General features: G+C 40.2%; 1 protein-coding gene across 1 annotated transcript in view; it reads right to left on the bottom strand.

The window, feature by feature from the left end:
• Positions 1-13,643, bottom strand: part of LOC136858674 (serendipity locus protein H-1) — a 318,900-nt gene extending 305,257 nt beyond the window's left edge. The window contains exon 1 of the mRNA XM_067138392.2: positions 13,506-13,643. Within this exon, the coding sequence (XP_066994493.2) occupies positions 13,506-13,643 (138 nt within the window). The remainder of the gene's footprint in view (positions 1-13,505) is intronic.
• Between the last annotated feature and the right edge of the window lie 2,868 nt (positions 13,644-16,511).

The following is a 16,511-nucleotide window of genomic DNA, read 5'->3' as shown; positions in this document are numbered from 1 at the left end:
CAATATATGGAACCTGGTTCACCTGCTCAGAAACTGGTAGAAAACTTTCCTCCTTCCAAGGAAAACTATAAAAAGGCTATAGAATTGTTGAAGTCTAGGTATGGGAAGGATGAGTTACTTATTGAATACTATGTTACGGAACTTTTATTCTTGGTGTTAAAGAAAGACAGCTTAAGTTCCATAGCACAACTGTATGACAGTCTGGAAGGACAGTTGAGAGCGCTTGATTTATTAGGAGTGACAAAGGAGAAATACACAGGAATGTTATTTCCCCTTGTGGAGAGTGCCTTACGAGAGGTTATATTTAAAACTTGGGGCAGGTACCGTGTATCGAAAGAAACATCTACAAAGGAACCTGACTGTTGCTTGACAGAACTGTTAGCCTTCTTAAAGACTGAGGTTGAAGGGGAGGAACGACTTAAGCTAAGGCAAGGTTCTTTTGTGAAGCTGATGAGAGGGTAGATTGTGTTAAGCAAGATGATCAAAATCAAAAATAAGAAGAGGGAAGTGCCTTCAGCAGCTGCTTTAGTTTCAGAAGAGGATGCTTCGGTTAGTAAGGAAAACAAGAACAACAGAGAACTAGCATGTGTGTTTTGTAGCAGAACCACAGATCCTTCTCAAGACTGTGCTGTAGCTATTGATTGTTCTCTAGAGGAACGCCAAGGGACGGTAAAGAAAAAAGGGAGCTTGTTTTAGGTGTCTAAGACAGGGACATGTCAGTACTAAGTGTAAGATTCGGTGCGACGTAAAGCAACTAGCAAAAAAAAAAAAAATGTTAAGATGTTTGTGAAGTGTCCATTTTGCAGAGGGAAACATTACACTTTGATGTGTGTGAAGACAGCCTCAGATGAACCTAAAGATGATTCAGTTTCAAATACAGTTAGCATGGTAGCAGGTAGTAACGAAGGACAAGTGACCTATCTGCAAACTTTAGTTGCTAAGGTAGTTGTTGGTGGATCCACGCACAGAGTGAGAGTTCTTTGTGACAGTGGATCGCAGAAAAGCTACATTAGGAAGTCTTGTGCTAAGAAAGTAGAGTTGGAACGAACAGGAAAGGTAACCCTAAGTCAAGAATTGTTTGGAGTTAGGAAAACGGCACCTGTTTGCTTTGAGTCCCATCAAATAACTGTTGGGAATGAATGAGGAAAGCAGATGTGAGGTTACTGTGTTAGTCATGTATACAAGAATCTGGCGGCGGTGAGAACTTGTTTGGGGTGGACACTTATGGGCCCTTCTGAGACCACCTCACCAACTGCCTCGTCTTACACTCTACTTACATTGACTCAATCAACAAGAGTAGCGGATTTGTGGGAAATTGAAGCTATGGGTATAAAAGATCCTGGCGAACAGATCAAAAATTAAGAGAGGGAACAACAGGTCAAGATTTTCCTTGATAAGTGTGAAGAGAGAAGAGGCATCTGGATGCTACATTGTTAAACTACCTTGGATTGATGGTTGTACTTCTCTGGAATCAAATCGTTAAGTTACTGAGAAATGATTGTTGAGCACTTCAAGAAATTTACGAGGAATGCAGAAATCTTAGGACTATGATGAAGTGTTTCAAGAATGAGAAAATAAGGGGATCATTGAAGACGTTGCAAATGAGGTTTCAGATGAACCTACGCATTATCTGCCTCACCGAGCTGTGCTGAAAGACAGTGGCACTATGAAGATTAGGCCAGTGTTTGATGGTTCCAACAAGGAGAGAAATGGTAATTCCTTAAATAAGTGCCTCAAAACTGGACCAAACCTCATTGACCTTGTTCCATCCGTTCTCACTAATTTCTGATCCTACCCTATAGGTATAATTGCTGATATAGAGAAGGTCTTCTTGCAGATTATAATTGATCCTGAAGATAGAGATATGCTTCGTTTTCTTTGGTGGGATAAGGGAATGGTCGCCACTTTTAGACATTGCAGGGTGGTTTTTGGTGTCTGTTCCAGCCCCTTCTTATTGGTTTCAGTACTGAACCACCTTCTGGATGGTGCCCCAATTCATTTGAAGGAAGTAGCTAATAAATTGAAACACATTTTATGTGAACAACTGCCTTACTGGAGTTGTTTCAAAAGAAGAGATAGGGCCATTTATTTTAAAGGCACAAGAGTTGATGCCCTCTGCAGGTTTCAATTTGAGGGGATGGGTGAATTCCTCAGATTGTAATGTTGGCACAACTGAAAATGTCTTAGGACTTCGATGGTATTGTGACGTAGATGAACTTGGACGCAACTTCAGCCCGACTACAGGTTTGGTAACCTGAAGGGTGGTACTCTCCAGTGTGCAGAAAATATTTGATCTGGTTGGATTTTCGGCCCCAGTAACCCTTATTCCCAAACTCATTCTCCAAAAGATGTGGCAAAAGAAGATAGGATGGGATGAGGTTTTACCAGAAGATATTAAAGAATTCCATCAATGGAACCAGCAGCTACAATACCTACATGACTGCCGGATACCTAGACGGATTTTCCTGAATGACAACAGCTTGTTGCATGTATTTGTCGACGCCAGCAAAAGGACGTTCGGTTGCTGTATATTTCTGAGGACAGAAGATGAAAATGAAATTAAACTGAGCCTTCCGATGGCTAAATCTAGAGTGGCACCTCTCAAGTAACTAACACTACCTCGTCTCGAACTGATGGGTACGCTCCTTGGGTTTAGGATATCTCGGTTGAGCCTGCAATGCTACATTGGGATAATATACCACACAGTGCTTTGGTCCGATTCAACAGTAGTCTTATCCTGCATATTAAACAAAGGACGTTGGTCTGTGTTTGTAGAGAATCGGGTAAAGGATATTCGCAAGTACAGTAAGGCTGATTCATGGAGGCACGTTCCGGGCAGTCTCAAACCAGCAGACTTGCTGTCTAGAGGATGTTCACCTGCACAGCTTTCGAGAACCCGATTGTGGGAGGGCCCCTTTTGGCTTAAAAGTAAAGAGGAAGAATGGGTCTCTGTCCTGAACCAGTGTTGGACGAAGTCAACAGGGAAAGAAGAGTTGTAACTGCCAAGATCACTGTTGTGAGAACGATCTTACTGCAACTAAGCTCACGATTCTCTGGTTACACTAAAATCATTAGAACTATTGCTTGGATTTTGAGATTCAGATCGTGTAATCATAGGGATCATGTATCTACAGAAATTGGTAGCGAAGAATTTCTCTATGCTGAGAAGAAGCTGTTCTTCCTTATCCAGAATGAAACTTTTTATGAAGAAGAAAGAAAGGAGCAATTGAAGAATCTGCAGGTGTTCACAGATATCGAAGGAATTCTTCGCATGAAATCAAGAGTTGATTCTGACGACACTCCAGAATATACCTATCCAATTGTACTTCCATCAAGACATGTAATGGTTGAAAGGATGATTGAACAGTTTCATTATTTTCATAATCATGCTGGGACACACACGCTACTTGTTTTGTTGTGCCAAATGGTTTGGATTCTCAGAGGAAGAAGAACGGTGGCAGCAGTTGTTCGGAGATGTGTGATCTGTCGTCACAACTCTACTAAAGCTTTAGAAGTACCTTTCCCTCCATTACAAGATCAAATCAAGGCATCGAGTACTTTCCAGATCACCGGTACAGACCTAGCAGGCCCTATATTTCTACGAGGTGCAGAAAAGGGATGGATTGTCATTTTCACTTGTGCGGTTTATCGGGTTGTGCATCTAGAGTTGATCACTTCACTTAGTACGGTAGCTTATGTCCAAGCTCTACGCAGATTTGTAGCAAGAAGAGGAATAGTGAATACCATTTATTCTGACAATGGGATGAATTTCACAGGACTTCGTAGGGCCCTGGAACAATTGGATTGGACTGAAATAGAGAAAACATGTGGTTTTCTGAAAATTACCTGGAAGCTGAACCCTCCCACGGAAGTGTAAGGGTATAATTTTCAGTTGTCGATGTGTTGCAATACTGCTTCTGCAAGGTGGGAGAATGTGGGGAACGCAAGTTATACCTTTTGCAAGTAATCAATTTCCAGCAGAAGAAAGACAGTGTTTTGTTCTATGTTGTTTCCTTGGTGGTAGTTTTGAAGATGGGGAGGATTCTGGGAAAGACATATTCAGATTTTAAAGGATTTGCTACGCCGTAATTTGGGCAAGGCCTGTCTAAATTATGAAGAAATGTGCACTCTTTTGTGTGATTGTGAGTATCTGATGAACAACCGACCTCTAACTTATGTTTCTGAAGAATATGAACTCAAGCCACTACACCCTTCCATGCTCCTACAGAATCTAGAGGGTAATGATGTAACCGACTTGGACCAAGTTCAATCTTGCAGTTTGAACGACAGATGGCGTTATCTACAAGCTGTTCGAGAGAGCCTTAGAAAGTGCTTCAAAAAAGAATACTTGGGATTTCTTCAATCACGGAGCCAAAAGCAAGGGGGATCCTTCCAAGTTGGAGATATTGTGTTGGTGGAGAGCGACGACAAGAAGCGAATCAACTGGTCCTTAGGGAGGGTGGTGGAGCTGTTACCTGAAGAGACAATGTGACTCGTATGGGTAGGATTAAGACAGCAACTGGCGTCTTGCTTCGTCCAGTACAAAGACTTTATCCTCTAGAGATAAGCTGTCTTGAGAAGAAGGATTTTACCAATGCTTCACAACACTGAATAGGAGGGGCAGCAATCAACGAAGATGTTCCTAGTAGTGACTCCGGAACTGAAAAGGGGAGTGATTTCAAGACTCGCTGTAGTTCCCCAGGTGCGGCAGTAATCAACGAAGATGTTACCAGGAATGAAAACAGGAGTGAATTCAAGACTCGCTGTGGTAGAGCCGTTCGACCACTCAAGAAACTAGACTTATAGTGGCTCACATCTACGAGTACAGTGTAAGGATATAATTTTCAGTTGTCGATGTGTTGCAAAACTGCTTTTGCAAGGTGGGAGAATGTGGGGAATGCAAGTTATACCTTTTGCGAGTAATTGATTTCCAGCAGAAGAAAGACAGTGTTTTGTTCTATGTTGTTTCCTTGGTTGTAGTTTTGAAGATGGTGTTGAATTGTATTAATAAAATTGTGATTGTGTTAAAGTAAATGATTTGTTACTGTATAGAACAGATAGGAACATCAGTTTCATGTATTTTGGGAAGTGCTTTGGCAGTTGGCAGGCCTGGGTTCATATTAATTATTTCTTTCTTCGTCTGTTAATAGACATTATGCATTTTTTTAGTGTTTGTTTAAGCTGATGCTGAATTTTTTGTGTACGGTCTCTTTTGATTATAGAAAATGAGCTATCTGTGAAGAATTGTTTAGTTTTCCATTTAAATAAGATCATTATCAGTGATTTTCTTCTTAAAATCTAATATTTGTTTTAATGCTGAGAGTTTAGTTTGGCATATATTATTACTATTGACATTATTGGGATGGACGGTTTCTATTGGATATAGAGTTGAAGATGTTATTCAGTTTCTTTTTAGCTTCAAATCTCATATTTTCTTGTTTATCTACCGCCATTTTACTAATGGCTAACTCAGCTTCCACCCTAGTGGTGATAACGTTATTGAGAAGGTTGGAGGAGGGCCAGTTATGTTTCAGACCCTTGCTCAGTATGGATGTCTCAATATCATTTAATGTTACTTTAGAAAGATTGACAACAGAGGAGTGAAACTGAGCAGGTCTGTCAGAGGAAGTGTGTGTTATTTTGGCTGGAATGGTGGTGGATATCAAGTCTTTTAAGAATCTTAACTTTTTGATAACGTGAATTGTAGTCTATAATAGACATAAGATTGAAAGAGATTCCAATGAGCATAAGAAAGAAGGTTAGTTATCCCGAGATGAGTCTCATATCGAGGTATTTAATTCATAAGTATACCAGGCAAAGTATTCACTGGCATCCTGGAAGGGAAGGTGCGATCAGTGGTTGAGAGGAAATTGGATGAAAACCAGTGTGGTTTCAGACAATAGAGTGGCTGTTAGGATCAGATTTCCAGTATGTGCTAGACAACTGAAAAAAGCTACGAGAGGAATAGACAGTTATGTTTATGTTTCATAGAACTAGAGAAAGCATATGACAGGGTACTGGGGGAAAAAATGTTCCCCATTCTGGGGGACTATGCGATTAAGGGTAGACTATTAAAATTAATCCAAGGCATTTATGTTGACAATTGGACTGCAGTAAGAACTGATGGTAGAATGAGTTCTTCATTCAGGGTATTTACAGGGGTTAGACAAGGCCGTAATCTTCCTTCCGTGCTGTTCGTAGTTTACTATTTGCTATTTGCCTTACGTCGCATCGACACAGATAGGTCTTATGGCGACGATTGGACAGGAATGGCCTAGGAAGGGGAAGGAAGCGGCCATGGCCTTAGTTACGGTACAGCCCCAGCATGTTCGTAGTTTACATAGATAATTTGCTGAAAGGTATAAAGAGGCTGGGAGGGATTCAGGTAGGTGGAAGTGTAGTAAGCAGTCTGGCCTAATGCTGACGACTTGGTATTAATGGCAGATTGTGCTGAAAGCCTGCAGTCTAATATCTTGGAATGTGAAAATAGGTGCAATGAGTATGGTATGAAAATTAGCCTTTCGAAGACTAAATTAATGTCAGTAAGCAAGAAATCCAAGAGAATTCAATGGCAGATTGGTGATACAAAGCTGGACCAGGTAGATAATTTCAAGTAGAGTAGAAGTCTGTTATAGCGAGAATTCACAACGGCAAAAAATGTACTCGCTATAGCGGACTGTCGTTATATCCAAATTTTGTATAAAAGTCGGAAAACCCCCATTACACATTAAAATTGGTATGAAACGGCAATCAGTTCATTCAAACATGCGTTTCTGTGGACGATATCCACACTACGGATTACTTGTTCGTTATTTTTTTTTAAATCCGACACTACGTGAAAGTGTATGTTTAATTTCATTCTGAAAAACTTACAGTACCGTATTTCTCAGAAACCAAGATGAACCCCACTTTTTCCTTCAAAAAATTTAAATCAGGCTCAAAAAGTGCTTTGTAAAATCATATGAATGCCTTTGTTGTACAGTACGCATTTTTAGATTATTTTTAGACGCTGAACATTGGCTTTCGTTACGCCGCATTTTTGCAGCTGCACAATTACTCTTTATTTCCGCAGGTTTAATGACCATTAACTTAAAATTTGCATCATAATACCGAAGAGAACCCGTTGAAAATTTGCCGGCAATACCTATTCCATGCGTCTCTACAATACGGCGATCCACCAGGAAAATATTTTTACTGTCTATAAAACTGTTACGGTACTTTTACTCAGCGTCAGATATAACCGCCTACCGCTACACGCACGTCTCACTTGCCGGGTTCGGCCAACTTCAGCAGCTAGCGATGTATAGACCTAATCGCGGATGTTGAAGGTCAAGGAACGAGTTTACTGCGCCATGGTATGGTCATTCCGACTTTGTGTTTTACGTGCATATACATCAAAATTTCATTTTCGACTTGTTTAAAGCGCCCTTTTAGCGGACCATTGAATGCATTTTTTGTACTTTTTTTGCTATCTTTGTCTTCACGCTGACGCCAAATACTGGCTTTAGTTAGATCTATGCCACATTTTCTTGCAGCTGCAAAATTATTCTATATTTCCGAGTGTTTAATTGGCATAATATCGACGAGAACCCGTTGAAAATTTGCCGGCAATACCTATTCCACATGCCTTTTTACTGGCAGGACCTAGTGTTTACATTGCACTGTGTCTTCTGGTATGGGCTAGAGCAATCTTGTTACTTTCACTGATCTGTCTCTGTTCTATCCTTGGCTTTGACAATATGAAAGTGACTGAGGTATGAGCGATGCTAGTAATGTCATTTCTTCTGCAGCCAGTCCCTGCTATGAATGGTGTGAAAATGTTGTTCACAGGGTCGATTGGTGCATGCATTTCAGTGGGCTTGGCAGAGTGGTATGTAATAGCAACTGCTGGGTCGGTGAGGAAAGCAACGGGAAACTACCTCACTCCTCATTTCCCTAGTACGCCTCTTCAGTAATGCCTAGGCCATCTGTGACAGCTGATGGCAGAGCTGTTGAGGATCAAACCAGCCTTAGGGCTGTAGACTGAACATACATACACACCTGTTCCATGTATCTTTATGACTAACCATCACGAAAATATTCCTGCTGTCTATAAAACTTAATTTTACTAAGAGTCAGGTATAGTAAACGCATTATAACTCTGCCACTGAGTCGCCGTGGCCTTTCTAAGAATTCGAAGACTCGCATGTTTTTTTGATGCTATTCTGCAGATTTGAGAAACGTTTTTGTAGAAGCTAATAGAATGCCATTCTCTCTTCGCTATTTCCCGAGATACAGTGACATTCCACACAGGCACTGTACAACCGGTTGTCGCGGCTAGCGATGTACAATAAAGAGGCGGTCGTTTATTGTCTATGAATTTTGTGTGCGCGTGCGCGTGTGAAAAGCAGCAGCGTAGTTACCGCGGTAGTTGCCAGTGGTATTCGTTACTGTTAGGCCGCGAATACAAGACAACCCTTGATTTTTCGCACGAGATTCCGAGGAAAAAACGTAGTCTTGGATTCAGAGAAATACGGTATGTTATCACTCCAGAGTTTCCTTCTTCAAATGCATTCACCTAACCTAACCGTAGGCCTATATGGGTCATGGAAACATATATTTCAGATTCCCTATGGGAATCAACATCTATATCATCTGACAGCCAAGCACGCATCAATTTTTGGTAAAGAGACAAAGTCTCTCATAGTGTATTGGGACTGCCGGTGGATCCAAGCAGCCTACGCAGTGGCCTCCATGCTATGCACTAGCCAGCGTCTTGGTAGGTGTACTAGGTACCAACTGATGAGCCCAATCTAGGACACGAAGGCGAAACACTAGCAACCAGAAATGAGTTAGCTGGAAAATTTATAATGTCCAATAACGGACCATTTATATTGGTATTATAAATTTACTCATTCAGGACAAATATTTCAGATTCCCTATGGGAATCAACATCTATATCATTTGAAATACATGTACAGAAATGAATTATCCTCGCTAAAAATGTACATGTGAATAGTGTTTACCAACTAGATGCGAGAAAATATGAACTATTCCCTGAAATCAGTGATGTACTCTGCCATATCTCAAAGTGTATCACATTCTTACTTAATTTAAGTACATAACATTAAAATTAAGAGATGGTATACTCCAGCCATTATTTTTAATGAGTTAACAACTGCTATCGGCCATGTTATTTATGCATTTATTATGAAAACTTGTTTTCCCTCTTTCATTTTGAATTTTCTTTAGAGAACAGCAGTCGTTGGGTATTACTAATCGACTCCAATATCGCCTTCGAATATCGACAAGAGAGCTCGCAAATGCACATAGTGAGAAAACTGTCTGTCTGTCAGGTCATCAGCCCAGAGGCTGGTTGGATCCTCAAATTGCACCACCAAAGATTATGCGGTTATAAGGAAACCGCAAAAACCAATGGCAGCACCAAAATGAGGCGTACTAGGCAAGACGAGGAGTGAGGTAGTTGTGAGAAAACTATACCGTACCAAAGATGATCGATCGCATTTTGTGGCAAACGTTTCAGTTTCCTTATTCAACAGCGTCACACATCCTAACTTAATTGTACTATACATATGATGAAAATATACTTCAAGCACCAGTAGAGAAATGATAACCTTCTTGCTATAAATTTACATAACCTTTCTGTAATAACCAGACACGAGAAAATATAGACTAACCTCTCAAATCTATTATGCACTCTACCATTACTTGAGGTGTATCCCATTTTTACTTAATTGCAGTATTTAGCATTAAAATTAAGTGATCGTTTAGTCAGCCTTTATTTTCAACGAGTTAAGAACTGTTATCGGACACATTATTTACACACTTATTACGAAAACATGTTCTCTTTCATTTTTTCATTACGGAACAGCAGTCAACGGGTATTACTAATCAACTTCAACATCGCTTTGAACGTCGACAAGAGAACTCGCTAGTGGACATAGGGAGGAAACAATACCGAAGATAACCGATTGCATGCAACATAATCGCTCTGGAGCATACATATCGGTAACGGTAAAAATCGTGCGCGCTTAATTGCTTGTAATAATGGATGGGTCAGTGATAGGGCTCTCGCTGTAACTGAAGGGTAATACACAGTTAAATATAGGAATTTTAAAGGGACAGCAGAACATTTTCGGTATAACAGGGTTCACATTATATGCCGTACTCACTATAGCGGACTTCTACTGTATTTAGGATCTGTGTTCTCCCAGGATGGTAATATAGTAAATGAGATTGAATCAAGGTGCAGTAAAACTAAAGCAGTGAGCTGGCAGTTGCGATCCACAGTATTCTGCAAGAAGGAAGTCACCTCCCAGACAAAACTATCTTTACATCGGTCTGTTTTCAGATCAATTTTGCTTTAAGGGAGCAAAAGCTGGGTAGACTCCCGGTATCTTAGTCATAAGTTAGAAGTAACAGATATGAAAGTAGCGAGGATGATTGCTGGTACAAACAGGTGGGAACAATGGCAGGAAGGTGCTCAGAATGAGAAGATAATACTAAGTTAGGATGAATTTGATGGATGAAGCTGTGCGCATAAACCGGCTTCTGTGGTTACGTCCCATTAACTACTCTTTTACGGTTTTCAATGATGCCAAGGAGTCAGAATTTAATCCCTCAGGAGTTCTTTTACGTGACAGTAAATCTACCAACACGAGGCTGATGTATCTGAGCCCCTTCAAATACCACCTGACTGAGCCAGGATCGAACCCGCCAAGTTGGGGTCAGAAGGCCAGCGCCTCAACCATCTGAGCCACTCAGCCGGGCAGTAACAATATGTCACATAATAAAACAAAGCTTTGAAATATAGTCCTTGTGGATCTGTAGAGAGAACAAGAAGAACTAATTGCATTGATTGACATGCTTGCAACAAAATGTCAATGATAAGAAATTCTTAAAGAGCAGACAGCTTAATTTGGCAACACTTTCAACAACAATCCCATTTGTTTCCAAAATTGCACTGCAACTCCAAACAGCAAAATATCCTGTCAAAAATGCAAATAGTGATTTTTGCTTTAAGAGGAAGGATAACTGGGCAACCATCCTCTCTTAACATTAATCAGAGGGGAAACGAACAAGGTCCAAAACTTTTAAAGAATTTAATGAAATGGCATATGGCTTTTATTGCCGGGAGTGTCCGAGGACATGTTCGGCTCACCAGGTCCAGGTCTTTTTTATTTGACACCCGTGGGCAACCTGCGCGTCGTGATGAGGATGAAATGATGATGAAGATAACACACACACACCCAGCCCCCATGCCAGCAAAATTAACCAATGATGGTTAAAATTCCCAACCCTGCCAGGAATCGAACCTGGGACCCCTGTGACCAAATGCCAGCACGCTAACCATTTAGTCATGGAGCCGGACTTTAAAGAGTTAACAAACAGGCAATAGAAAGTGAAGGGCCATGCAGGGCATGAGAATAAAAGACTCCCTACATCTCTCAAACCTAATACCCTAGAAATTAAAAGACTACTTGACGAAGGGAGGCCAGACAGGAAAGATGAAAGTGAGGACTCTAACAGGTCGAATAATCACCAACGGTCCAAAGTTGAGAACCCGGTATAACTCCAGAAAAAGCTCACCAGGATAAATAACATAGCAATCATGGCTGACAGTGGGCGAATGGGCTCTACTACTGGTTGAAGATTACGCCAATGAAATGTCGTTCCCATAATTCAAGACAGCGAGAAGTTATGGCCAACTTACACAGTATAAAAAGACCTAAGAGTATGAGGCAATATCGAAGAATAAGCATATGAAATATTAAATAAGAATAACATCATCTCACTGTCCTGAATTATGGGAGTGACGTTTCATAGGGCAAATCTTCAGGCAATGGCAGAGTCCATTCGTGTCACCACCAGCCATGATTAAATATGAACACCAAACAGAAATAACAACATGTTGAAATAGGTCAGAAGTAGCGATGCAGTAATTACGGATCTGAACACTGTAAAGCATAGATTGCACCACTTATGATTTAATATTAATAATAGAGGCCTAAAGCCGCTTCGCGGCTTCTAATGTTTGCTTGTTTACAGACCAATGGTTTTGTCACTAGCCGGACCTAACGAATCCAGATCAATGATTTTGTCACTAGCCAGACCTAACGTATCGAGACCAATGGCTTTGTCACTAGCCGGACCTAACCTATCCAGACCAATCACTTTGTCACTAGCAGGAATTAACGTATCCAGACCAATGTAGCAAGACAGTAATAAACAGAGGCCTAAAGAAAGCGGCTTCTATCCTTTGCTTGATCACAAACCAATGGTTTTGTTACTAGCCAGACCTAACGAATCCAGACCAATGATTTTAAGGATATAGAAAAAAAGAAACATTTATACCAACATTGAACATGTCTTAATTGCAATGTTCACAAACATCGACGTCCATTTTGAACAGTAACTTGTTGATTACCGCAGCAACTAAAAGAATAATTAAATATCGCGCGCAATCAGTGCCCTCCTCTTCAACGCCCAAGTTGGAACCTGGTGCTTGGTAGTATTAGGAACTAAGTTTAGTTGTTGGTTAGTCATACCAGAAACTAATTAAAGTTGGTACCAGGAACTAATTGAACTGACTTATATCCCCAATGACAAATTAACATTAAACAGCAGTTCTGCGCTGGTGAGCATTAGCTGGAGTTGTACCGAGAACCCTTGGTCCCTTTCATGTAGCCTCTTACAACAGTGAATGTATCCTACTACCCCCACATACAGACTGTTACAAAACTGTAATAGGATACAGTAATTAATGAAGTGAATAAAAAAGATCTTCCATCACACAACTAAAACAACACAAACCACTTTCAGTGCCTATTCACCAGTTATTTTTAAATCATAATATAAATGATTTCTGCTCCACTCGCAACTTTCACATTATTTGGTGACCTAGTTTGTTTCAATGCATCCTTGCATTCTACCTCTTACCTATAACAAAATATCCAAAAAATTGCAGGTCTATACTGTAATCTGAGCATCACTTTCAAGTACGTCTTGTTCTCAATCAATCAATCAATCAATCAATCAATCAATCAATCAATCAATCACTACTGATCTGCATTTAGGGCAGTCGCCCAGGTGACAGATTCCCTATCTGTTGTTTTCCCTGTCTGATACCACAAATGCAGTCGAATATTTCTTAGTTTACAATACTAAGGTATGTAGCCCACAACTCTGCAATACAAAGGAAGTGCAACGTAGCCTGTTTGAATAAGGTTATGTAATGTTATTTTCGGAATATAAATATTAAATAAAAAGTACATGTTTAAAACCGAAACCCTTTTTTGATGCAAAATAATTCGGTGTCCGGCAAAAATGAACAACACTAAGCAACGCATTCCCAGGTATTTCATATCAGAAAAATAAAATCATAAATATTAAAGACGGCGTGCAATACATTTTATTAATAAACTATGCGGAACACCAAAAAAAATTCACTATGCATTCTTTACATAATGAAATTATCTTCTTAGTTATATAGGTAATATCCTCACTTCTATTCTCACACACTGAATTATCTTTTCCTCCAAACCTAAGTGAATGCCCTCAGAACTATAAATCACAACACCATTCTTGGCTTCCACAGCACAAAGCCGACAATAATCGTCCACTGACTTTTCACAAGGAGCCATTTTACATATTTCAATAATAATAATAATAATAATAAACATCACGCCATCTATACAGTTGAAACCGAAACTAAGGGACAGGATGCCCAACAGTATAGATAAACATTTCTCTTATCTACCATATTTTATTTTATTCTACAGAAGTAAAAAATTTATGATAAGGAAACACGAAGGTCTAAGCTCCTCAGGGTCAACGCCAATCAGAAAACATATACCCATCTGCACAGAAATTGAACACATAGAATCACGGAAAACACTAATCCCCGATGATAAGGGCTTCACACTTTTAAGAAATATTGACGGAAAGAAACTGCAAGACCACCCGAATAAACAAAAAAACAAGAGCACTTTTAGCTCGAGGTCACCTAAATGAAGCAGTAGAAGTCGCTACAAATTTGATACAGAAATCCTGTGAAAGAAAGGAGAGCGCAAAAGTGGTTTGACAGACAGTGCTAGGTACATAGCACGAAAAGACACCTTACGCGCGTTATACTCGGCCAGAAAAATGGAACCTGCTTATTACTTGGAAGTATATGCCATCAAAAGAAGAAATTACATAAAACTTCTAAAAGAGAAGCGAGCTGACTACCTGGAAGCAGAAGCCAAGAAGCTTGCAGTCGAAGCAGAAACAGACTCATTTCGGGCCCTCAAGAAAAAGCAAGAGTGTAGAGCGAGGAAAATACCAATGGAAACATAGGAAAAACACTTCTCAGCGCTTTTAACAGGGACAGCAGAGCAAAAGGTGACACCGCAAACTCCCCTATCGATCCAGAACACGAAATTAGACTAACCACAGGGGAAGTACAGATGGTAATCTGCAAAGGAAAAAAAAGGAAATCAGCAGGACCGGACAACATATATACAGAACACTTAAAAATTACTCAAGAACATTTACTACAGCTTTGGACAGAACTATTCAACAAATGTCTAAATTTAGGCAAAATACAGGAAGTCTGGAGAACGGCAACGCTGAAGATTTTGTACAAATGGAAAGGAGAAACTGACAACCCCGACTCATATAGAGGTATAGCTCTAAAAGGCAACCTATACAAAGCATTTGCAACTATTGTAGCGAATCGCCTGAACAACGAAATAGACCCATTCATACCAGAATGCCAACAGGGGCTTCCGCAGAGGAAAAAGCACGTTACAAGCCGCAGCATGCCTGAAAGAAAAAAATTGAAGAGGCACTGAGACACCCAAAAGAGAAGTACTACGTCGTCTTTGTTGACTATAAGAAGGCTTTTGATCTTATCGACAGAGATATCCTGATAGGAAAATTAAAACAAATGATTGGTGACAACGCGCTCGTGAGAATCGATGAGACCATACTAGACTACAACATCATCCTAATTGAAGAAGGAGAATCCTCATCCGGGAAAGTAATTCAAAGAAACGGGGTACCCCAAGGAGACCCCCTAAGTCCGCTACTATTCAACGTAGCAACGGCAGATATCACACAAATAATGATGAACTCTCCTGAGACTACTCTAATAATGTACGCTGATGACATGGCTCTGGGATCGAGCTCAAAGGCAGAACTACAGTCGACAGTGGTGAAGTTAGAAGCTTGAGCTTCAGATAACAAATTTGAAATTAACCAGGAAAAGACAGTACAGATGGTCTTCAGAAAAGGTGGCAAGACGGCCAAGGACAACGCTATATCATTAAATAACAAACCACTAGAAATAGTCAAGAAATTCAAATACGTGGGCATCACGTTCCAAACGAGCATGACATCCTTCAACAGCCACGTCATAGACAGAACGACAGCAGTAATCAGAGCCATCCACAATATCAAGAATATATCTATGCTATCCCTTAACACAGCGATGACTTTATTCAAGACCGCAATAACCCCAATTGTCTCATATGGAATCGAAATAATATGGGATAACCTGACAATCGGTGACTTGGAGAGGATAGAAAGGGTCAAAGCAAGAATCCTGAAGAAGGCCCTAGGAGTTGGCAAACTGGCACCCTCCAAACTTGTTTATGTACTGGCACGGGAAACTTACTTCATTGAGGATCTAAGAGCCAATCTACCACTGCCATCTACCGGCCCATTCCAAGCGTTCAGAAAAAACGCAGAAAAAATGCAGAGCTTCAGAAACGCGCGGAAATAGACCCCGAATTCTACGGAAATTACGCCATGATCGATCGAAACTGGACCAACCAACTTCAAGCGCTAAGACATGTCATAACAAGATATGCAATGCATAGCTTCCACCACAAAATATGCGCAAAGACAAAATTCCACAACCCAACATATGACTGTGTTTGTACACTGTGTAACGAAATGTGCGACCGCTACCATCTGCTAAAGTGCAAGAATAGAATAAAGACTCTAACAGGATACAGCACAATGTAAATTGGCATAACAAACTTAATACTCATTCGAGTGCTACTTATAAATGAATTATCTACCTTATTTTTCCCGCAAATTCGATATTATTAATTCTCAACAATAAGGCAAATATATAGACTTCATTGCAGACAATGGCCATATACGGAGTACGAGGAAAGATAAAGAAAGAAAATAGCAAAGAAGAGGAAAAAATATACATACCGGTACAGATTTTTTAAAGGCTATATCGCGTAAGGACTGTTTAGCACAGCTGACTCATTTTTTTTCCATACTGTACTCACTAAGTGACTTGGATATATTTTCGCATTAAACAAAGTGGTTACTTCTACAACTTTTCAGACACAGGACGCACACGCATTTACATTCGGTTGATGGAAGGAGGTATATTTGCATAATTTGAACAAGGGGAGTGTGTAGGTGAGGATCTTCAAAAGGCAGAAATATTCAGTCCGCAGTATGTAAAGATTGTTGGTTACAAGGATAAGGTCCAGATAGAGGAACTG

This window comes from Anabrus simplex, chromosome 1 (assembly GCF_040414725.1).
Source record: "Anabrus simplex isolate iqAnaSimp1 chromosome 1, ASM4041472v1, whole genome shotgun sequence".
NCBI classification, from domain to species: Eukaryota; Metazoa; Arthropoda; class Insecta; order Orthoptera; family Tettigoniidae; genus Anabrus; species Anabrus simplex.
This window is presented reverse-complemented; position numbering and strand designations above follow the sequence as displayed.